General features: G+C 37.0%; 1 protein-coding gene across 1 annotated transcript in view; it reads left to right on the forward strand.

Moving 5' to 3' along the window:
• SLC4A4 (solute carrier family 4 member 4) overlaps positions 1 to 24,561 on the forward strand; it is a 271,080-nt gene that overhangs the window by 180,278 nt on the left and 66,241 nt on the right. The window contains exons 11-13 of the mRNA XM_058547242.1: positions 520 to 694; positions 14,644 to 14,777; positions 20,875 to 21,146. Coding sequence (XP_058403225.1) covers positions 520 to 694; positions 14,644 to 14,777; positions 20,875 to 21,146 — 581 coding nt within the window. The remainder of the gene's footprint in view (positions 1 to 519; positions 695 to 14,643; positions 14,778 to 20,874; positions 21,147 to 24,561) is intronic.

Consider the following 24,561-nt stretch of genomic DNA (forward strand, 5'->3'; position numbering starts at 1 on the left):
TTACTTATTTTGTTTGTCCCCTACACAGTAAGTAAACTCCACGAGAGAAGGTGTTTTTGCCTGTGTTGTTCACTGTTGTATCTCCAGCACCCAGAATAGTGCTGGGCATATCACAAGGGCTCAGTAAACATTTGTGGAATGAATGAATGAATGTGGCTGGAAAGGAAGCTGTGGCAAGATTATAAAGGGCCTTATATGATCTGCTCACATGTTTGGATGTTTTTCTTCAGACATTGAGAAATTTTAATTCATCTACACAATTCACTCTCATCTAAAGACCAACTATCTGGTCTTTAGGGAAGGTGACACCTTCCCTAATTTGGTGACCAAAAAAGAGACAGATGGAAGAAAATTTATTCCTCCACAGTTTTCTGGTTTTATCCTAAGTGGTTACGTGGTATCTTGTCATTGATTCAAGTATTTTAAATACAAATTCTTTGTCATTTAATAAGTTCTCTCTTGGTTAAGTTGATGGTAATTTATTTTACATTGTCACATGTTTGCTTTCTCCCTACCCAGGTTCTGTGGTGGACTAATTAAGGACATAAAGAGGAAAGCACCATTTTTTGCCAGTGATTTTTATGATGCTTTAAATATTCAGGCTCTTTCAGCAATTCTCTTCATTTATCTGGCAACTGTAACTAATGCTATCACTTTTGGAGGACTGCTTGGGGATGCCACTGACAACATGCAGGTGGGTTCGGTTTGGGGAGGACACAAATAGTACAACCCAGATTGCCTTCCTCACCCCTACAGCTCAGTGAGAAGCAGATGGCCTTTCAGTCACTCAGCGTGATTTTCTTTCTTTTGCTGGATGCTGCATTTTACTTTGCTTCTGGCCTGCTGCTGTATTTCCAGCATTTTAGTAATTACAAAAATAGCTCGATGAAATCTGGCTTGAGTCACAAGTGGGGAAAAGAAGGAAAGGAAATGAGGATATACAATTCTATTTGGGCAAAGTGCATCAGCTGCTTTAATTTTGTGCAGGGCACAAGATTTAGATCCTCTCCTATGTTGAATGCATGGACCATGTACTGTTAAACCTGATGATCACGCTTTTTTCCAGAATGCATGATTAGCTTCATTTTACACATGAGCAAACAGTCATCAAACAATTGAGTGATTTGCTCAAGGTTGGATTTGCATATCTATCAGTAGAACTCAGCTATAAGGAGTACAAGCCAAGAGTTGTTTCTCCTGTTCCTGAATCTGCCTCTCATTAAGCTATAAAGACTGGCTTGACTTATTTTGTACAAAACCATAATTTGTTGGTTACTTTGAAGATAGCATTCACCTTCCTTTTGTATCAATAATAGGTAAAGTTTTAATGATAGAAAAGATATTTTTGGGCTCGCTCAATCAGTTAAAAAAAAACCCTACTTTTTTTTTTGCTGAGGAAGATTCGCCCTGAGCTAACATCTGTGCCAATCTTCCTGTATTTTGCATGTGGGTCACCGCCACAGCATGGTTGATGAGTGGTATAGGTCTGCATCCAGGAACTGAACCAGGGCTGCTGAAGCAGAGCATGCCAAACTTAACCACTAGGCCATGGGGCCGGCCCCCCAAAACCCTACTTTTAATTGATCCAATCATTAAGAAAAAATAGGCATGGTGCTAGGTGCTGAATACAGAGTAGTGTGTGAACCTGATATTCTTATGAATAGAACCAGATTCAAGCCCTTTTCAAACTCTGTCCTTCTACTTTACTACTTAATACTGTTTAACCTATGTGACATTCTTAAGTGCTGCCAGCCAGCTTATTTAAAAAAAAAATACAGCTGATTCCAAAGGATTGCTTTTCTTCCACTTCTGTTTTTTCCCCTGGGCACATTTTTGTTTTAGATTCCTACCTAAGCATAAAAATAAGATGGAGACTATCTATGACATCTATGTTAACCTAAGTAAAAAGGGAGCAGTTACTTTAAACAATTGTATTTAGTTTGTTAAGAGCACTTTTATCTTTTAGTCCTTATCTATTGCTGCGTAGTGTATTACCCAAAAACTCTGACGCTTGAAATAACCATTTTATTGTTATCTCTCATGGTGTGTGTGGTGGATGGACTCAGCTGGGTGGTTCTCTTTTTGGTCCTCATACACTTGAGATAGCAGCTGGCGTTGGAGTCGCCTGAAGGTGTCTTTACTCACGTGTCTGGCATAGGCTGGGATGTGTTGGGGACTGAGGACTCTCCATATGACTTCTCCACATGGCTAGCTTGGGCTTTCTCACACTGGGGACTGTGATGACCCCTAAGAGCTCATGCTCCATTGGAAGGCGGTAGTTGCCACTCCCCCCTTTGCTTGAATGTGTGCTCAGTATTACTTCATTTTCTGATTTTCGAAAAGAAGCTGAAAACTCAAATTCTTGTGTGACATTTGGTGATTTTTAAATATTGGCAGGTGAATAACATTTTAAAAATGACATTGTACTGGCCAGCGAGCACCTATGTGTGTGTTCCCAGTGAGAGACCTGCAGCATGGGGAACAAAAACCACGTGTGGTAGGGCACAGAGATAAAGTTTACGAAGAGGGCATTTTTCCTTTTTTCCTCATTCATCAGACACAAATGAATAAATTAAATTGTCATAATGATGTGAGTAATAGAATTTTTATAAAATCTAATCTATATCCAAATTGGGCAGCTATTCTGCATCCAAATGACAGCATAATGATAACTAAAACAGATCATTCAAGAAAATAAGTGGAAAAGAAAGCACGGGGAAGCACCCTGAGGCCAGCATGAGGAAGATAATACAGGCAACCACATGTTAAGAAAATAAAAGAAAGCTATGATTTTGAGAGGACAGCAAGAACAAAACCTCTTTCTGTCTTTCAGGATATATAGAGACTTTCCTGTGAGGATAATTTTTAAACACATTTTTTATGGACATTATTCTCTTTGAGATGGGGACATTATGACACTTCCTATGTGTTAGTTTATTGCCTTTTTAACTGAATTGAACTCCTTTTCAAACTCATAAAACTTAGCTTTCAAATGCTGCATCTGAGACGAGGAAGAAGTCTGTTAAAGCCTATTGTTGATCCTTGCCGGGTGAATTAATTTTCATATAAGTGAGTTCTTGGGAAAGTAAAGAATTCTGTTGGTAACATATGTAGTTAACATGGGTATTTTTCTCCTTTGTGATCAATGACACAGGAAGGGTCTTGCTGGTAGAGTAACATGTTTTCTGAGTTCTGAAGACTTGAGGAGAAGCATAAATGCTCTCCGTGTCAGGAGGTGAAGTTGTCCACTACAGTGACCATTGCTAGATGTTACTCCTGGGAGTTGACTTAATTCAAAGTATCTATGAGGATATTTGCTGGACATACTTTGATCATTTTATTAGTAGATTTTGTAACCTCCATTGATAATTTCACTGAAATTGTGAACTCATTATTTTACAAGTTTCTCTAAAAAAAATATTAGACATTTTTCTCTCACTTCTGAAGCCTTTTTCCTTTAAGAAATGTATTGGTGAAATACAGTTATGTGCTGCATAATGACATTTCAATCAACGATGGACCATGACAGTGGTTCCCATAAGATTATAGTGGAGCTGAAAAATTCCTATTGCCTAGTGACATTGTAGCTGTCGTAATGTCGTAGCACAATGCATTGCTCATGTGTTTGTGCTGATGCTGGTGTAAGCAAACCTTTGGGTCCTTCAGGAGATATTCCAGAAGAAGGCATTGTTATTGTAGGAAATGACAGCTCCATGAGTGTTATTGCCCCTGAAGACCTTCCAGTGGGACAAGATGTGGAGGTGGAAGACAGTGATATTGATGATCCTGACCTTGTGTAGGCCTAGGCTAATGTGTGTGCTTGTGTCTTAGTTTTTAACAAAAAAAAAAAAAAAAAAATTAAAAATTTTAAAAATATAAAAAAAAATAGAATAAGCACACAAAGAAGGAAAACATTTTTGTACAGCTGTAGAATGTGTTTATGTTTTAAGCTGTGTTATTACAAAAGAGTGAAAAAGTAAAAAAAAATTTTAAAGTTATAAAGTAAAAAAGTTAGAGTAAGCTAAGTTTAATTTATTATTGAGGAAAGAAAAATATGTTTTTATAAATTTAGTGAAGCCTAAGTGTACAGTGTTTATAAAGTCTACAGTGGTGTACAGTAATGTCCTAGGTCTTCACATTCACTCGCCACTCACTCACTGACTCTCCCAGAGCAATTTCCAGTCCTGCAAGCTCCATTCACGGTAAGTCCCTATACAGGTGTGCCATTTTTTATCTTTTATACTGTATTTTTACTGTACCTGTTCTATGTTTAGATATGTTAGGTACACAAATACCATTATGTTGCAATTGTCTACAGTATTTAGTAGAGTAATATGCTTTACAGATTTGTAGCCTAAGAACAGTAGGCTATACCATATAGCCTAGGTGTGTAGTAGACTACACCTTCTAGGTTTGTGTAAGTACACTCTAATGTTTGCACAATGACTAAATCGCCTAATGATGCATTTCTCAGAACATATCCTCGTCATTAAGCGACGCATGACTGTACTACAGTTTGGTTCTTCTAGAAGTCACAGTGGGTTGCAGAAGCACTGGAAAAGAGAGAGAGAAAATTAATGATTGTTAGTATACATTTGTTGATCTGATAGTCTTATCAATCTCTTTTGGGTGGAGTAGTGCTATTAGTAAATGGATGCATAGATCTAAGCACTGAGTTAATCTGTATAAATAGAAATTGACTAGTGCGTACACACACACACCCATCTCAATAGTTATAAAGTGACGATACACAGCCTAGTATTTTTTGTGTGTGTGTGTGAGGAAGATCAGCCCTGAGCTAACATCCATGCTAATCCTCCTCTTTTTGCTGAGGAAGACTGGCTCTGAGCTAACGTCTATTGCCAATCCTCTTCCTTTTTTTTTTTTTCCCCAAAGCCCCAGTAGATAGTGGTATGTCATAGTTGCACATCCTTCTGATTGCTGTGTGTGGGACGTGGCCTCAGCATGGCCGGAGAAGCAGTGCGTCGGTGCGTGCCCTGGATCTGAACCTGAGCCGCCAGTAGCGGAGCGTGCACACTTAACCGCTAAGCCATGGGGCCGGCCCCATAGCCTAGTATTTTAATATGATAAATTTTACCTAAAATCATTGTATTAGGTTTTCTCGCAATGGTAGATGACTTAGATTGGTGTATCTATTGGTTTCATCTATTTTAAGGACCAGAGAGTAAGGTCATTTGATGTGTTGAAGAGTATCTCAAGACTGAAAGAGTATGTACTTTAACATACAGAAATTTTGATGCTCCAGCAGTAGAAGTCTTCCTCACATGGCATCAGGACAGCAAAATAGTTTGAAGATTTGATGCTAAGGCCCAGGTCATTTCACAGGCCTATGGCAGAGGTGGATTCATTCCTTTGCAAATATTTATTGAGTGTCTACTGTGTGCCAGACATTATTTTAAGTGCTGAGGATACAGATAAGTGACAAAATAGATAAGAATCCCTATTCTGATGGTATTTACAGTCTAGAGTATTGATAAACTGATCTTTTTCTACGCACCCAAGAAATTCCAGTAGTGGTGTGTAGTGGGCTTATTTAGGGAATGAAGTCCTCTGGTTTCATTTGACCTTCTAAACACTAGATCAAGACTGAGCAGAAAAGCATTGGCACAGCCTGAAATAATCTTAAATTATATCACAAGCCTTCATAAATGTGGCAGTAGGTTATTCTCAAAAGCACAGGCAGCTCAAATGAGTCAACTGAGAACAGAGTCCTTGCTTTTAAAGACAGACAGCTCAGAGATGGTTCACTTAGGGCCTTTATCGTCAGGCTACAAATAGACATGGGTGCTGGGTAGAAACATGTTGTGAAAACACAGATGAGTCACTGCACTGCTGTTATTTAAGCAAACTCTTCTGCCAGCTTCTGTTCAGGAGGCCTTGTCTGCTCAAAGACAGGAATTTACATTAAAGCATTTATTTCAGAGCTGAAATATGCATATACATACACATGTATGTGTATGTATGTGTATATTTAATATTCACACACATATATAATAAGGTATATATATTTAATAATCACACATATATATGTAGTGATATATGTAATGATATAGCTATCATTATACATTATACATATGTGTGTGTGTATATATATATATATCTCATTAGAAGCAGATCTTGGGAGTCATATGGCTCATTTCCCATCAAACTATATTCAGAATAAAACAATTGAAGCTATGATGGCTCCAAGTATAATCAAATTATAAGGGCAACATAGATAAGTGTATGAATTCCCCAAATTGACATTGGCATGTACATTTTGACCATCAGGCTTCTCTGAGAGGACTCTGAGGCTTACAGAGTGGGTATTCATGGATTCCTTGTTAAGTGTGGTCAGTTAAAGTTGAGCTTGGGTTCTGGGAGTGACTGAACTGCTTTGCCAAGAGTTGACCTTACATTCCTCTAGGATCCAGCCCTGGCTTGTGACTGTTTCCTGTTCTTAGAGCCAACAACAAAGGACTAGAGCATAAGCTTTCGGAGGTCCAGGAATTGTGCAATACTCTTACTATCCTTTTCAGTAAGTCCCACTGTAATAACGTTCTGGTCTCCTTGCCATACTGTCAAGCAAACAAGAGCTTTTCAGCCTTCTCAGTCTAACAACATAGCCCTTCCACGACTAAACTGTCTGTGACCATGCATGCCTCACATGCATGTCAATGCATGACTCATTGCATTGTATTTCTATTCTTGGTTGCTAAGCAGGGATACTGTTCTATTCATTTAGATACTTCTAATTAAATTGTTAAATGTTGACTTAAATATTTTTGGATAGCTTATTCTGTGGACAAGATGCTGATATACGAGCAATTTTTGATACTTTGTGGCAAGTCTTTGTGTTATTTACAAGTTTTTCTTCTTAGCTTTATGGAACACAAAAAAGCATTTCAACTTAAATCGACATTGTTGATTGTGAATGACTGAGCACAGTCTAGAGTGAAGACTGAGTGAAGAAAGTTATTTTAATTTTTTTCCAGGAGTAAATATAGTCCTATTTTCACAAACTTTTTAGCAAAAGAATACAGTAAGGTTGTTAGAATTCTGTGAATTTTGTGATATTTGTGGAGCCTAACAGAGCACATTTTAAGGGAACTTGTCTCATATAAGGAACATATATAGCTGGCATCTCCAAATTTGGGGCTTTATTTTAACATACTGCTGTGCTGAGAATATTTAATCAATCTGCTTAAGTTGGAAATGTATAATTTCTTATTCACATATGCTATTCCTTGATAAGATAGACACTTCTTTACAAAGCTTATCATGTGCAATTTATAAAAGCAAGATTAAGGCAAATTTATAACTGCTTTACTATAGTGAGGACTGTTTAGTAATTTTAAATTACCTGAAGGTTGCACTTTGTTACCAAAATGCATTTCTTTCTTGAAGTGGAAATATAAGAAGACATGTTAAGCTGCACCAGAAACATATTCCAGTCTTAAAAAGTTAGATAGGAATAGTCTGTTGGAATCATACAGTTGGGTTGTTTGGGTAGGCAAAAATAAATGTCTATTTAGTGACAAGTAAGGGGCTTTGCATTGCTTACTCGCCTCCAAGGTATAATGGCCATTTCTTCTCCCAGGAAGGAACTTTGAATAATTTTTTTTGCTTCATGTACCAATTCTGAATTAAACCTGTTCGACTGAAGTTAAGTAATTTGTGACGAACCTGCACTTACCAGAACCTTATTTGGTGGTTATTTCACTTCAAAGACCTTTATCAACATTATTTTTTTGGTAATCAGAAAATAATAGTGATTTGGGTAGGTTGGGGCTCAGAAATGATGCTAAATTCTAAAATTATTTAGAAATAGCTTTATTTTAATAACATATAACTATGCATTGTAGAAAATTCAGACAATACAGAAAAATTACATAGAAGGTAATTTTGCCCTTAAACCCATCACTCAGAAATAACCATTGTTAACATTTTCATGAACGTGTTTTCATACATCTTGCAATGCGTGTGTACACAGATATATCAATGTATAGGATTTTATATAAATGGTATCATACATACATGCTGTTTCATAACATGACTAGTATTTCGTGGAAGTTTTTCCGCTTCAATATGGATCTTGAACATCATTATTAATGACTGCATCTATTTATACTATACACATGATGCATATGCTATAATTTACTTACTAAATCCCCTATTAATGGACTTTCAGGTTTTCCCAATTTTCCCGCTTATAAACAGTGGTGCTTAACTACATTTTCCTTCTTTGTAATTACCTCCTTAAATTCCTAGCAGAATGATTGCAGGATATGCTTATTTTATTTTTTTATATTTATTTCAAATTATGCTCCACGTAGGTTATACCAATTATGGTTCTACCAGTAATGGACAAGAGTGCCCACTTGCCCACATCCTTGCAAAAACAGGATTTTGTTCCACGTTCTCATTTTTGTCATTCTGTGGATTGAAAAATGATGGCTCATTCTTATGCAATTGAAATTTCTTTGATTTTTTTAGTGAGGGTAAATATCCTTTCATATGTTTATTGCCTACCTATACTTTATATTTGTGTCCTTGGTATAGTTTCCTTTGGGGCATTCATTTTTTTCTTAACTTATGAGAACTCTTTAATAAGAATATTTTCCCTTTGCTTGTCAGAAATATCACAAATATATTTTTCCTAGATCTACCATAAATCGTTAACTTTATTTATGATGTCTTTTGCTGTACAGATTTTAATTATTACATAGTCAAAATCTTCAATCTTTTATAGTTTGCTTGTTTTCACAATATATTTAGAAAGATTTCTGTATCCTAAGATTAGAAAAATATTTACCCACATACCTTAGTTCTTTTATGTTTTCATTTACATTTTTTATCCATCTGGAATTGATTTTTTTGTAAGGTTATACTGGCATTTGATGTTTGGGCGCTTCAGATGATCCAGATATGTATGCACAGCTCTTCAAACAAACAAAATATTGTAAAGCCTCCCTGGTCTTGTCCATCCATTCTATTCTACTTGGAGTTGAAACTCTTTGGTAAAGGTGTTGGCTCACACTTTTCTTCAAGCAGGGAGATAATTTGTCTTTGAAGTCTTTCCTCTTTTTTCAGTTCCTGCTGGGCAATGTGAACAAAAATCCTGTTTATGATGACAAAGCACTTTTAGGCAGAGAAGATGGCAATGAGGATTTGGCACCTATGATCTGTCAGGACAGAAATCACTGGTTTATAGGCTGTAGCTACGCAAGTGAAATAAAAAATAAGGGTTGTAGATCCAGTTTTCCTCCCCAATGTAAACGAAAAGTCTGTGTAACCGATCCCCTCAACAATGCTAGAAGGTGATTCTTATTTTGAAAGAGGAGGAGAGGTTGCTTGAGTGGGTGTACCTCAAATTTGGGCCATGTAAGAATCACCTTGAAACTCTGAAAAACACTGATTCCCCAGGCCTTATCTTCACAGATCCTGATTTAATTGTTCAAGGTGGATATAAAGAAATAGTATTTTTTTCCTTAAAAAAAAAGCTTCCCAGATATTCTCATGTGACCCAAATTTGAGTTAGATACTTGCATCATTTCTCCACTTATTTTTGATCATGTGGCTTTGGTTTATGCTGGGGACCTCATATCAAACTCCTGCAGGTAATTCAGATCTTGACTGCCTCTTTCCAATGGGCGTGTTTCGGTGGCATTAGGCTGCATCATATTTCTTGACTAAACTTCAGGTTCAAAGACTCATCTAAAGAAATTTAATTTATTGTTCAACATTCTATACAGTTTGTATAAAACACCAACACGGGCTGAAATTTCTCTTTTTATGGTTAGAAACATTTTAATTTTTTTTAAAAAAAGCTTGAAATATAACAATAATGTTGGTGAATGCTTTATCATTTACGCCACCAAAATATTTTATTTTCCAATAGGAAATCATTTGTTTTCTTGGGCAGTTATGCCACTTTTCTCCTATTATTGCCACTCAACCTTCCTAAACAGGGTTGTAATTATTAATCCAAATAATAAATTCCTTAATAAAAAGGACATAAAACAACAAAGGTCAATTTTTAGTGTTATGTGAAGATACCAAATGGCAATAAAATCAAAGTTGAAGCCTAAATTTTTAATTTTTCATATTTCATCTTTTGGACGTGCTTGCTTCGCATTAGCCATGACAAACATGATGGCCCTGGCGGCCCTTGTCACAAGTAGCTTAAAGACATAATGTGCTGGTGTTACCAATCATGGTTGGATTTTGTTTTTTTTTTAGAGTCTTGCTCCTGAGGGTCTGATTTCTTTTATGCTTGATTTTTCTATTATGGGACGTGCTGATTTTCTTGGATCATTTGTAAAACGAGGACCATCTTTGGCTTAACTTCATACCCTGATGTCAGCAGAAAAATGTTCACAAATTGTTTCGGATGTGGATTTTTGACTTCACTGCTGTAAACTAAAACAAACTATTTTGTGTTATTATAGTTGATTCCATGTGTTTAGTAACACAAGGAATGAAAAGAAACAACTCTTAATGGCTGTAGTGTTGCCCCCAAGGCTTCTGTTGATTTAGAATTTGCTCTGGGAAATACTGAGCATCTAAAGAGGCTTTTTTTTCCCTTCTCCTCTGAAGACTAATCTTCATCTTTTTTTTTCATGTCAGTTCTTTTGAGTTTCTCTTTCATCTCCTTCCTCTTTTGAAGAAAAGAGAAATAATAGAGGTAGGCTGCGAAGGAGGAGATGAGAAGCAGCGAAGAAAAGGGAACCAACATTTTATTGTATCTCTACTTTATTCTTAGCTCTTTATATATTTCTGTCTAATTTAGTCCAAATAGTTACCTGTGAAATAGCCATTGATTTTACAGAAAAGAGAATTAGGATTTAGAGAGGTTGGGGACTGGTGGAGCTGAGATGTGAACTCAGATATCCCTGACTCCAAGACATGCTCTCTGTGCTGAGCCACCTTGCAAATCATCTAGTTCAATTTCCTCATCTAAATAAATACATTATGTATATGTTACTATTCATCAAAAACATGTAATCTATCAGAGACTATGCTAAACACTTTACCTATGCTATCAATCTAATATGTATACTAACTGTATAAGGCATGGAGAGATTAAGTAACTTGCTTCGAGTCCTTGTTTGAGTAAACGTCAATGAGTAAATGAGTCTAGATGTCAGCTTGAGATTGTCTGACTCCAGAGTCCACTGTTGTACTATGTCATTTCAATGTTTTTCTCCTACATGAAGAAACTAAAATTGACATATGTTAAGTGACATTCCCAAGATCATTGACTCTTTGGTGGCAGAACGATGTCTAGACTCTAGATTTCCTGACTGCCAGTTGTTTGCTCTTTCTACTGTGGGTGCCACTTGATCAGAAATGGAGTGAAAGAAAAGCTGAGCCAAAATGGAGCTGGAGCACTTGGTGGCACCTGATACTGTACCACTTCAGAGCTCAGCCATCTGCATTCTCATGAATTGCTAGGGAGTTTGTTCCTCTGTGAGAAATCAAGTGTAGAAGAGTCTTTATGAATTATAGCTGTTAAAAATACACACATCCACACATCATTTTCCTTTTTTATATTAGTGAACACTGAATATAATAAATCAGGAAAGGGGTTTCTGATAGTTCACCTTATAAATTGCTTTAAATTCTAGTTGCAGTTAAACTAAAGTTATTTATTACATTAGATTATTTTTTAAATTTCTGTACTGTCAAGAGTAACATGTCAAAATGTGGTGAAAATAGTTCTTTTCTCAGAAACCCTGGAAGCATCTCTAAGTTTAAGCAAGTTTCCAGTGCAGTGTGTGTAATAAATCACCTGTCTCTGTTTCAAAATTGTCAGCAACAGAATGGAAACTAGCACTTACCAAAGGATCAAGTACTGAAATAAAAATAATCTGCCTTTTAACAGTCACATGGCTTCCATAAATCAAAACTGATTTTCTGGAAGAAATTTGTTGTTATCTTTACTGAATGAGCAACAATGGCTGTTGACCTTTGATAAGGGGAAGGTAGGGGGTGATTTGGGCATTTCTTCTTCGATTCCTGTAGTGTTTTCTGAGTGCCGTAGAGCAGATGGAGGGATAGTCTACAGCGTGATGGGAGGAAGAGAAACATGATGACACCAGGAGACCCTGTTCTTGCCCTCACAGAAATTAATAGCGATGTCAAATCAAGTAAAGAATTCTTAATCTCACATTCCTCTCTTCTTCCTTCATGTTCTCTCTTACACCTAGGCTGTGCTGTATTTTGATCCTGCAAGAGTAATGAAAAATAGGCACTCCTCCATGCTTGATAAAGAATGATACAGTGTAACTTTGCATATCACATGTACACAGAGTGTGGCTTGTCCTGCCACGTGGAGCATTCCAGTCCTACCCTTTCATGTTACGCACACTAAAGTAAGTCGTGAAAAAGAAAAATAAGTTATAAAGACATGAAAAGCCCAATGTCAATGCACAGGGGGTGAAAAACTGCATGTCCAAGAAAATCCCAGCTCAAAGCACACCTTTAATCCTTGCTAAGGGTGAGGTAGTGGTTGGGCATGTACCCGTACTCCAAAGACTTCTTGTGCACGTTGAATGTGGATTTGGTCATATTGTTGAACCCTCCCAAATCTCATTATCTTCATGTGTAAGAGATCCAAGACTAATACTATTTCTTGGACACAAGGGAATCTCTTCTCTGCATCAGTGTAGCCTGGTTTTGCTAGCCTTGCTTATTATTCTGCTTTCTGTCCCTTTGAAGAAGAATAAGGTAGATACTCTGATTATGTATGGAATGGCTATAGAAGAAAGAGATGGCACCCTTCAGCCATGGAGTAGAACTCACATCCATGGAAATAGGATCCCCTCCTGCCAGACTTCAAACCTAGACTTCTTGGACAGAAGTAGTTGTTCTGAATTGTTTCAGTATGTGTCTACTCACCGTGTAAGAAGCCAGTCTTATTACTTGTCAACCCTTGTTTTTTTGCCCATCCTCACCCCAACCCCATCATTACATAGTGCTGCTCTAAAGGATTTTCTGTTGAACTCTACCCTTAAAAGAGGAGGATGTGCTATTGCCAATGTCATTCTAAGGAGAATATTGCTGGCTCCAAAGTAGTGTTAAAAAATATTTTGAGTAATCACTATAATAAGGGTCTCTTAGATGGCTTTTGAGTGGAGATGGCACTTAGTGTATTTAGTTCTGTAAGTTGATTTTTAAAAAATCAATTCCTCTATAATCATTTCATGTATATTATATGATAAGTGAATGAAAAGTTTCTGGAGAACTTTTGGGGCAGTGGAAAGAGGTGACTTAGTGAGGCTGACAGAGGAATATGTTAACTGTTGGTGGGGGGGCAGGGAATGACTGAGGGGCATGTCATTCCACAGAAATTCACTCTACTCTGGTCAGAGGGTTGTTTAGATTAAGAGGTAACTTGTTCTATGTAAACATAAATCATACTTCTATGAACAGATAATTTATTGTTCAGTTGAAGAGGGAAATCTTCCTAGTACCATTTCGTTTTAGTATACACCTAAATGTAGAGAGAATGCGTAATTTGCCTGTACTATGTAAATTAATTTACCACTAAATATAATTGTGTGTCTTTTAAAGCTATAGAATGTCTTTATCTACTCATTTGAAAAATGTTTTATCTTACAGATGTTGTGGTTCAGATTTACAGCCTTATGTATGAATAAAGAGTCTCTGCCATCATTTTATATTTAAAATCTTCTCTTGATAAAATACTATTTTAAGTTTACAAAAGGACCTTCCCACAAGTAAACATGTGCTTTTCTAACTGAAGTTTGAAATGATGAAAAATATAGGAAACAGGCTAGTTTGCCAGCATCTGAGGCATTGATCCCAAATGATGTAATTAAGAAATTAAGGATAATTTCATGTCAGATGTTGATAGCTCCTGTTTCTTTGTTCTGATTATGCAAAAGGAAAATAATGGGTTGATTTCCAGAGCTATAACTATAAGGAGATGTGGCCACAAAGGTTTAGCTATTCATGTCCCTGCACGTTTATTTCCTCTAAGACAAAGTAAATCGAAGCTCTTGTATAAGTTTATTGGACAACGAATATGAAATAAGAATATTTTTGGAAGTGATGTCTTAGAGATTGCAAGATAGAGGGCAAATCACCTTTTGTGTCCCTTTTGCTCCCTTCTCCACTTGAAAAACTTTCCTCTAGAAAAAAATAGCTTTTGTGCATAAAATGTAGCTACTTATAAGTACCTGCTATGTGCCAGGTAAAATGGGGCTAAAACAAACGCTGAAGGTAACCACAGAGAAAACGCTATCTAAAGTACCAAATCAATTCTACCCACTTTGTGGGATTATGTAATGTGATTTTATGTGGAGAAGCTTGCATTGATATTTTTGGAATGGATCTGAGTCACCTTTTTCCTTCTGTAGTCAACCATCAGTCATTATAGTCACCCTAGTTCTTTGGAGCAATTCAGCCCTTGGAGTATGGTGGAATGATTAAATCATATGCATAGTGAAAGAAATGGTGATATTCATATTGGTAAGGCTCTTTATTCTTCATATCTGATATGTTTGCTACGGCCCTCATAACAGCATATTAATGTGGCTTAATTTCCTTAGTGATGTCACACATAGGAAGAAAAAAGATGTGTTTCTTTTAACACCTGTGTTTTCTTTCTATTAGGGCGTGTTGGAGAGTTTCCTGGGCACAGCTGTCTCTGGAGCCATCTTTTGCCTCTTTGCCGGTCAACCACTCACTATTTTGAGCAGCACAGGACCTGTTCTAGTTTTTGAGAGGCTTCTGTTTAATTTCAGCAAGTATGTATATACATATCTAATCATAAATTAGGATTGTTTAATTGTAAAACATTGATAGTCTAGACAGAGCGCAGAATAGTAATTAGATAGACGAGAATACGGGAATTTTAAGATCTGGGGGTAGAAGGGCCCTTGGAGATTAGGTAGTTCAGCCCATATGTTGTATTATCTGCTTGCTCCGTCCCTCATTATTCTCTGCCTTGTTGTCCTGCTTTGTGCCGCAGAAGGTGGACCCTGTGGACTGCAACACCCAGGCTCCTTTGCCCTCTGGCTTCCTGTTCGGTCTGGTTAGTGCAGAGCACCCACAGGTGGGAAGGGAGAGAGAGGTCATGGTGTGTCTGACTCCCCACTCCTCACTGTCTCTGTTTTACCACCACAGTCTGGCAGTGGCTTGTTGCCTGAGTATAGCCCCTGTCAGGTGGCTCCTGCACCCTGGCTTTAGCCCTCACCAGGCTCTGGTGACTCTGTTCCTTCCTTGGCCTTTTCAAGCTGGGAAGTGGAAATGTCTTCCTGATCTTGCTAGTCCCTGAGTGCCTCACCATTCTCTGTTCTTCACACCTCTTCAAATAGCCCATTTATTAAGTTTTCCTCAGAATCCCGTTTGAGAATGCCTTCTATTTCCTGCCATGATCCTGACTCACACACCAGAGAAATGAAATGACTTGTTCAAGGTCACATGGGTCATTAATGAAAGAGACTGAATACTTCTATCCACTGCTCCTAACCCTGATTCCAGTATTCTTAACTAAAGGTACATTTCGAGACTCAGCTGAATAATAACTAACATTTATTGAGTGCTGACCACATATCAAGTATTATCGTAAGCACTTACCTGTACTACCTCATTTAATTCTTGTAGCCGTCCTATGAGGTAGGGACCGTATCCTGTTTTTAGGTGAGAGAGGAGACATGGAGTGGTAAGTAAGTTGCTGAAGGTTACATCACCAGTTATTGGCAGGGCTGGGATTTGAGTTCCTGCTTTCTGACTCCAGAGCCTACATCTCTTGCAGAATCACTAGACACTACTAATGGGCATGACAATTATGATATCAATATTTTCTTTTAGATATTAATCGATCATTTTAAGAAGGAGAAAATTGAGTTAAGTGAATTATCCAAGTGGCCACATTAGCACAGAAATAGATTCAAAATCAAATTGGGTATTCTGGCCTCTTTCTAATGAACTTGATACCTCCATGAGAGACTTGCCTTTACTGGCAGATCTCATTGCAGAAATTCATATGACTTGCTAGCACTCCTCATTGGAATTTCCATATTCTTCTATTGTTATATATTTTTAGAATTTTAATGTTAGAAATGTCATTACCTACATAATACCTCATGGTCTTAAAGACTCGTGTATAGTCATTGAAACTGCATACCATCAAAAATGATCACAAGATAGAGGAGGGAATGAGGATTTAAAACTAGCTTTTTGAAAAATGGGTTGAGAGAATCAGCAAGGGTCTTCCGAGAATTTGAAGTTCCAGATTTTAAATAATGTGTGTTTTCTGTAGATCATTGCTACACATCCCTCTTCCATCATAATTCTCAGAAGAACATCGGAAAGAATTCTGTGAATGTCAGTTTATAGAAAGAGTCAAAGTTTTTATATTTAAGAAAACATTGTGTGAGACAAGAAAGCCTTTATGGAAAGATTAAACAAGCATGTATTATAAACAGGAACAAACATGCACAACCTTTGCAGAAAGATTTATTGGATGCAGTGTGATCAGAGCCTTAATCTACAGAAAATGTTTGCATCCTGGTTTACTTTAGATTTGTGGGACAGAAATTATTTCCTTTCACTAAGCAAGTTCCCTTCTTACTTTCCCTTCTGTTTCATCATAATTGGTAACGTAAACATAGTTCCAAGTGATTTATTTGAAAACAGTTGTAAAGCAACACAAGAAACATTTGAGAAACTGCGCTTTAAATCCGTCACTGAGTAACGTGTGATGCTTATGTGGCAAACCTTGTTATTTTATTCACAATGCTGTATCATTTGCTTATATATTATAACAGCAGTGCTAATATTTTCTCAAATACGGAGTATTTGTGTGGATCACTATTTCTCAAAGTGTGTTTTATCAATTACCAATCCCATTAGATGCTCTATGAAAAAAAAGCTTCTGTGATCCCACTAAGTCTGGGAAGTACTGTATATTATATCCTCCTCTTGGTAATTCACTTTACGCTTTAGCTTACTAAGGGGTCTGAGACGTCCTTCAGTAAAGAAACTGTTTTACTCTGTTTTGCCCAGATTTTCCCCAACATATTTTAGCATTTTTTGAGAAATAGATAAATCCTTGTTTTGTAGGGTCAGTGGACTCAAACAGTAACTCCACATAATCCACAGATTTATCTCTGACATGGAATATAGGTTTTAATATTTGCTCTGTAAACTGGAGAATCATAAGGGAACATGAATGATATGCTGTCACCTTTTAAAATTAGTAGCAGAATAAAGGAAATAGCTCACAACTTTCCAAAAGACACTTGTAGTTTTGTTTCCCATTTCTGCACTCTCCTTTGCACTATTTTTTACACATTGTATCCAAATAATGGAGACTTAGATTCCCTTTTTTTCTTGAGTGAGGACTCTGAAAGAAGTTTTAACAATGTGTTCTAAGCCATGCAGAAACTTCATAATTAAAGTTGGATTTTAGCCTGTATAATTGTCATTTGGTCATTTAATAATTTCTTCCTTATAATCTTTGAACAATTTACTTAAAGGCCTTGAACTGATTATTTTCTTCTGTTGTATTACTGTTTTTTTTCAGTTAGTTTCGGGAGTTTATATTTATTTGTCAGTGGCTGAACATTAATTTCTGTAGCATGTTTCAAATATGAGTGCTTCAGTTTGTCTGTATCCTTGGTTTTATATTACTCAAAAACTATAACTAAAAACTGGAACACTGTGGTACCAGAAGGATATAAACCCATTATCTCCTTCTAATTCACCATGGTTTCTTTTGTCTCTACTGTCATTTCCTTTTACTTTTTATAACTTAATTGCTATTTAAACTCCGCACCAAGAGGAATGATAGTCTTATTGGATGTAATGTTGCTATTTTATTGTAGTCATTACTGTTGGTCAACTTGTTTAAAAGTTTTTCTTCTCTTGTTCCTCTTTCTTCTTGCTGCTGTAAACATATCGCTTTCATAATGAAGTGCCATTGTTTTTAGTGATTTTATTTTGGTTATTCTTATAGAGCTGCTCTGGGAGTATTTAAGTATTTTAGAGCAGCTAGTTTGGTATATTGTTTAGGTCCTAAGATTTAAGTTTATACATTATGCGTTTTTTTTCCTTTGTACTCAAACTGATAGTGTTCCTAACCATTACTGGTTAATGGATTTGTTTCTCATCCTGTCCTGTAAACATCAATTCTATAAACAGCCATTAGCATTCTTAGAACAAATCATGATTGCTCTTTCATCTTGTTAGGGAAGCAAAACTAGGTGATTGTTAAAAACTTTCTTCTATTTTAAGAAAGAAGTCTGTTGGCTCAGAAGTAATAAAACTATGTTTCTTAGCTCTGACTCTGAGACTGACTCGTGTGATAATGTAAATTATCTCAAATTCCTAGAATTTAGCTCTATCTCTAGTCTACTTGTCTCACAAAGACATGCATAGGATTAAACAGTGGGGCTCTAGATGTGAAGGGAACTGGAGGGAACGCAAGGGGTGTGATTAGAAAGGTTCCAGGAAATCCATAGAACATAACTTTCTACTCCAGTGTTAATAATCTCTTGCTTTGGTAATGTATTTCAATTTGTGTGATTTGGTGAGAAGAGAAACAAAGGACAATGATTTTAAGGCCTACCCTGTCATGTGCTAAATACAAATAGGATAGGGGAACCATGTTGTAATTTTTAAAAGGACCAGAACAAGGAAACAGAGATTTGTTTTCTGGCCCAGCTCTGCCATTAAAACCTTAGCATTGGATAAATGACTTAACTTCCATTAGCTTTAGTGTCCTCATCTATGAAATGAGGCAAGTTTAACTAATTGGCATCTCTGTTAGTCAAGATTTTCCAGGGAAAGAGAATCAATAGGAGGTGTATATACATATATAGAGAGATTTAGTGTAGGGAATTGGCTCACATGATTATAGAGGCTGATGAGTCCAGGATCTGCAGGTGGGCCTGCAGGCTAGAGACCCAGAAGAGCTGATGTTCAGGTTCAAGTTCAAAGGTTGTCTGCTGTAGAAATAGGAAGAGCTGATGTTGCAGATGAAGTCCCTGCAGTCTGCTGGAGAATTCTGTCTCTTGCTTGGGAGACGCCAGTCTTTTTGTTCTATTCAGTTGAAGAACTGGTTGGATGAGGCCCACCCACATTATGGAGGCAATCTGCTTTACTCAAACTCTGCCAATTTAAATGTTTATCTCATCCAAAAACACCCTTACAGAAACACCCAGAATAAGGCACCCAATGGCCCAGCCAAGTTGACACATAGAATTAACCATCACCATGTCTAAGGAACTTTTAGTTCTAATATTCTATTAAATTTTCAGTCAGTCATCGCCCGGTTACATGCGGTAGCTCATAGGCCAGAGCAATGTCAGTAACTGTCTCAGTCAAGTCCTAAGCTGCAGGCATGCCTTAATTCATCTAGCAAGTCTTTACTGGAAACCTTCTATGTGCCAGGCACTGTGTTAGGTAGAGAATTTGAATTTTTTTCAAGGAGCAGTAGAAAGCATTGAAAGGTTTTAAACTGGGGTATCTGATTCACATTTAGAAAGATCGTTTTGGCTGGGATGTGGAAAATGGGTTTGAGCAGGGCAAGCGTGGATATCAGTAAGGAGTTTCTTATAACAATCAGGCAAAAACTTCTTGGTGGCCCAGACTGGGTGGTGGTGGTGAAGGTGTTGATACGATGCCTTTGGGAAAGAATTAAAATACATCACTAACAGTTTTCAGAAACTCGTCTAAGAGCAAGGCTGTACAGCTTCAAGCATGCATGATCTTTGATTTATTTCTTTTTCTCATACAAGGAATGGGACTACTACTGTCTGCTTTCTCATCACAAAGAAATTATGAGAAAAAATATTGTAAAGCACTCTCCATATAATTTTAAAAGAATTAGTATGGAATGGTAAGATGTCAGCACTTGACCCATCTTTTCCTAGTTGTGAAACTTGAACTAAATCATTTGTAAGAAATGGAAAGGGTATTGAAAAACAATGGCCTCCTTGGATGGAGGCAGCCTATTCTAAGACTTCTGTGGAACAGTCACAGACAAAAAAAGTAGTCACAAGATGCTTCACACACAACTTCACGTCTGTGGGCAGGCGTCATGGGGGAAGTAGTAGTGAGTGGCTGTAACATGGCAGGACAGCCTTTCTTGATCTGACTGCAGCCTGTTTCTAATCCCATCTCCTCATGTTGGTGGCATTACTCTTCTGTTGACAGTGGCATTACACGCAGCCTCATGCCACGTGCCTTTTTAAGTACTCCTTCTTCTTCTTGGCCTGACTCTCCCTGGTCTGTTTGGAAAGTTCCTACTTCAATACCTTGAGTTTTTTCTGTGACCTCATCTATCCTGCCAGCCAGAATTAGTTACTCCTTCTTCTATGACACTCTGTGGGAACCTTTAGATATCACATAGTATTTTATAGTGTGATTATGTTGATCAATTCATCTCCCTCAGTAGACTGCGATGACTTAAGGATGGAGGACATAGTCATCTTAGGGTCTTTATTAATCAATAAAGCTTGCAAACATTTCTTGAGCGCATATTGGGTACCAATGTTATGCTTTCAAAATTGTTTATTCTATAAACTCCATGAAGGCAGGGACCATATTTTTTGAATGAGAAAATTAATGAGTTATTCACATACAAATGGTATGACTATTTTTGATGTGCTTTTCTCAAACTTCTGGCATTATTTCTTTACGGTAGCATAATAATCTCACTAGACCAAATTCTTAAACAATACTTTCTGGAGAAAATAAAAAATGAGCTTTATATCTAGTGGCTAAAAGTGATTTGTATTTTTAGCAATCATTCTGCAGTCATTTGGTAGTTTTATATTCATTCTTCTTTGCGTTCCGTGGAGGAGGAGTCTAAATACCTTTCCTTCTTCTTTCCAGGGACAATAACTTTGATTATTTGGAATTCCGCCTTTGGATTGGCCTGTGGTCAGCCTTCCTGTGTCTCATTTTGGTGGCCACCGACGCCAGCTTCTTGGTTCAGTACTTCACTCGCTTCACTGAGGAGGGCTTCTCTTCTCTGATTAGCTTCATTTTTATCTACGATGCTTTCAAGAAGATGATCAAGCTAGCCCATTATTACCCCATCAACTCTGACTTCAAAGTGGGCTACAATACTCACTTTTCCTGTGCCTGTGTGCCACCTGACCGAGGTGAGGACGTCGTCCTTGTGTTTGTGTTTACCCTGTGTTTGGAGGAAGGTATAAGCTCCATGCATGCAAATTTGTAACATGATATCCTGGTCCTCAGTAAAGCGTTTTATTTTATCTTCTCTGAGAAACCATCCTGCTGAGTTTGAAGTTTTGTTGCCTGAGGTGTCTTGGCCATGGGATTCAATCAGAAAGTGAAACCAGGAGTTCTGGCATGTGAACATAATTAGCACAATACTTTGAAATTAACTCTAAGTGCAATATTTGCACTTAGAAGAAATTTTGTGTACAATATTCTTGATTTTATGTGAGAGTTGAGGAAACCAAGTACATTTATTAATAGACACAAGGACCAGGCAAACCTAGCTCTCTGGAGTTCTTTTCCGTATTTTGCTGCTTCCTTATTGCTGTAGGAATCTCTTCCTGTAAGTAAACTCTAAATAGATTATTTTAAGCTTATAGAGGAAACAAAATACTAATTCACTTTATACAAGTTGAAGCATGAAATTAAAAAATAAACTCAGACTGAGGGTCACCTAGTGTAAAGTAGACCCTTATAGTTCATCTCTGCTGGACAATGGAAATAAGAAAGGAAAGGAAAGGAAAAAAAGAAGCAAAAGAAAGAAAGAAAAGAATGTTATGTTCTCAGAGAAGATTTATATTCTAGAGTCAGGAAAGATGTAAAAGTAACTTCTGGGTAAGGAATATGATTCTATACATCTTAGCACTTCAACATCCATCTTGCCAAACCTGAGTCAGCATCAGAATTTTTTCAGAAAAAGTGCTCAACTTGTGTCTTTGGAATTTTTTTTGGAGTAATTCATCATCACTTTATGATATGGAAGGCATTTGGAAAAGAAGATTCACTTTGGGGGAAGTTGCTTTACATCTGCTCTAGTAGGATAAGGGGTAGACATTTGTGTCAGTCAATTAAATGGTAATAATGCTAGTAATCACAAGTTAAGCAGTTAGCTACAGGCCAATGTCCCTTAAAATAAAAATTAATATGCCATCCATGCTTGTAGACTAAGGTCTTGTAGCACCAGAAATACAGCAGTGTTTTGAGGGCTGTGTAAACCTGGGGCATATTCATGCAATATCCACTTTTACTTATAAATTCTGAAGAAAAACCCTCTTAATGTTTATAGTAAAACAAACATGGTTATATTATAGACTAGAATGCAAAATGCTCATGAATTTAAAAACTAAACAAGATATGAAGAATTTTTATGCTTTTGGCAGCCTGTGTCAGATTACTCCCAGGTATTTTGGTGGTGTATCTGCATTCTTCTGTGCCACTTTGGTGGAGAAATCCTAGGAAGACCCATATGCATCTTGAGTGGTGAGAGAAAAGAGAATCGTATCCCCCTAGAAATAGGTCAGACAATAACACTGATGAAAAGATAGGGAGTTGCTGGGCTTTGTGCTCATGGCTTCTTTTTGTCTTGTTGAAGGAAAATCAACACACATTAGAATAAAACCCACGCTTAAAAGCAAAGCAGAGAGAGGTACAAAGTGAATTTAAAGATTCAGTCAAACATGAATGACAAATAGTTATAAAAGCCTATTATTGTTAAGATGTATACTGATTAAAAATATTTCCTAATTTAAAAAGTACTTGGAAAAGAGTAAGCACTCAATTCATGATAGATATTATTATTAGAATCAATTAAATATGCTCCCCAGAGGAACACAAATATTACAATTCCACTTCTATGTAGAGCTCTCTTGAGGAGAAAAGGGGGTGAAACTCCCTGTAATCATACGTCCTGGACTTTCAGAGGAAGTGCAGACTCTAGTTGTTCAAAATCACAAAATCTGGATCACAGACATATTTAATTGTAGAATTTTGAACTTTCCTTTTCATTTATTTATTTCTATCTGTATGTATATATTTATTTGTTTATGGAAAAGTCTGTAAGCTGACTTCTTAGGCAAGTTTGAGTATTCATACACCAAGATTTTCTAAAGAAAAAAATACTTCTCAGCTGTTCTGAGGTTTGATGCGTTCATAAAGTCAAATGAGGGCTTTGTCAACACCTGTCTTGAAGCAGCTCTGCCTAGTGTCAGCCCCATACCTACCTGAGGCTCATAGAAACTTGCATTCATTGTTTAGTTGTCTTGGGAGGACTCTGACAATTCCTATTCCCTCTAGGTGGGACCAGTAAAGCAGTGTAGCAAGGTTTTAAAGTCAGAAAATCTTGTATTCGAGTCCCAGCTTGGCTAATGTCCAATGTGTGACTTTGGGCAAATTCTTTTTCCCAAGGTAGCTTAGCCTCACCTTCCTCATCTGTAAAATGGGGTTGATAATAGTACCTACCTTATAGAGTTGTTTTGAAGGAAAAAATGAGGTATTACAAACAAAGTACTTAGGACAGTTTCTAATATATAATACATAATTAAATGTTAACTTCCATTATTATTGTTATTATTCTTTAAAATGTAGGGTTAGTAAGTAGCCTTTAAGTATGAATGATAGAACAAACAAACCAGTCTTCATTCTCCCTTCTAAGCAAACATCGTTGGGCAATTGGCCCGTTCTGCAACAAGACTGTTGGTTGCACCCCATATTTCTGGAGTCATTCAGATGAGTGGGACTCAGGAAATTTATGTACATGAATGTGAGAGATCATTTAAACCTATGGAGATGAAATCTGTTTTTGGTTTGGAAAAAGGCAAATGGATATTTGCATTTTCATGGCAATCTCATGTTTTACAAAACCCCTTAAGGTTAATGATCATGTATTTCTCCCGTAACCTTAATACTTTTGGATAGCAAACTGCACAGATCCACCATAAATTTAGTACTTCTTGATAGAAAACTGAAAAATGATAGTGAGAGAATAATACAGTTGCATGTACAGCTAGAGTAAGTATTCTAAAAACAACAAAAGACAGGCCTTTCATCGCAACATGCACTCCTAGTAAAAGAATTCAATCAATGAGTCAATAATATTTAAACTGGCGGTTGACTTGTTTTTCAACACTGGGACAGTATGTAACAATGAACCAGTAACTGCACAGATGGAGTCGTGATCCTGCAAACTGAGAAATGATTTTATAGGAAAGGAAATAGGGGTCACTTAATCACTAAGAAAAGTGTATTCAGGGCCACAATAATATTGTGGTTTTTCTATGCTGTGTGAAGCCAACTCTTTCTCCTCTCTTCCTTCCTGATCTCACTTGCTTCCATAAAACTTCATCACTTCCTGAGTTTCTTTTTCTTAATGCACCTTTTTCTCTCTTCCTCACCACCGTCTATTGCTCAGTAACCCAAGTCATATATCTAGATTCTCATTTACTGAATAACTAAGGAGGTTCAGTTGCAAGTACTAGAGGGAAAGTTAGCCATGCAGTTTGACATATCAGTCAGGGTGGATACATGGTTTTTGTGCTAAAATTTCCTTTTCTTAGAAAT

This window comes from Diceros bicornis, chromosome 8 (genome assembly GCF_020826845.1).
Source record: "Diceros bicornis minor isolate mBicDic1 chromosome 8, mDicBic1.mat.cur, whole genome shotgun sequence".
NCBI classification, from domain to species: domain Eukaryota; kingdom Metazoa; phylum Chordata; class Mammalia; order Perissodactyla; family Rhinocerotidae; genus Diceros; species Diceros bicornis.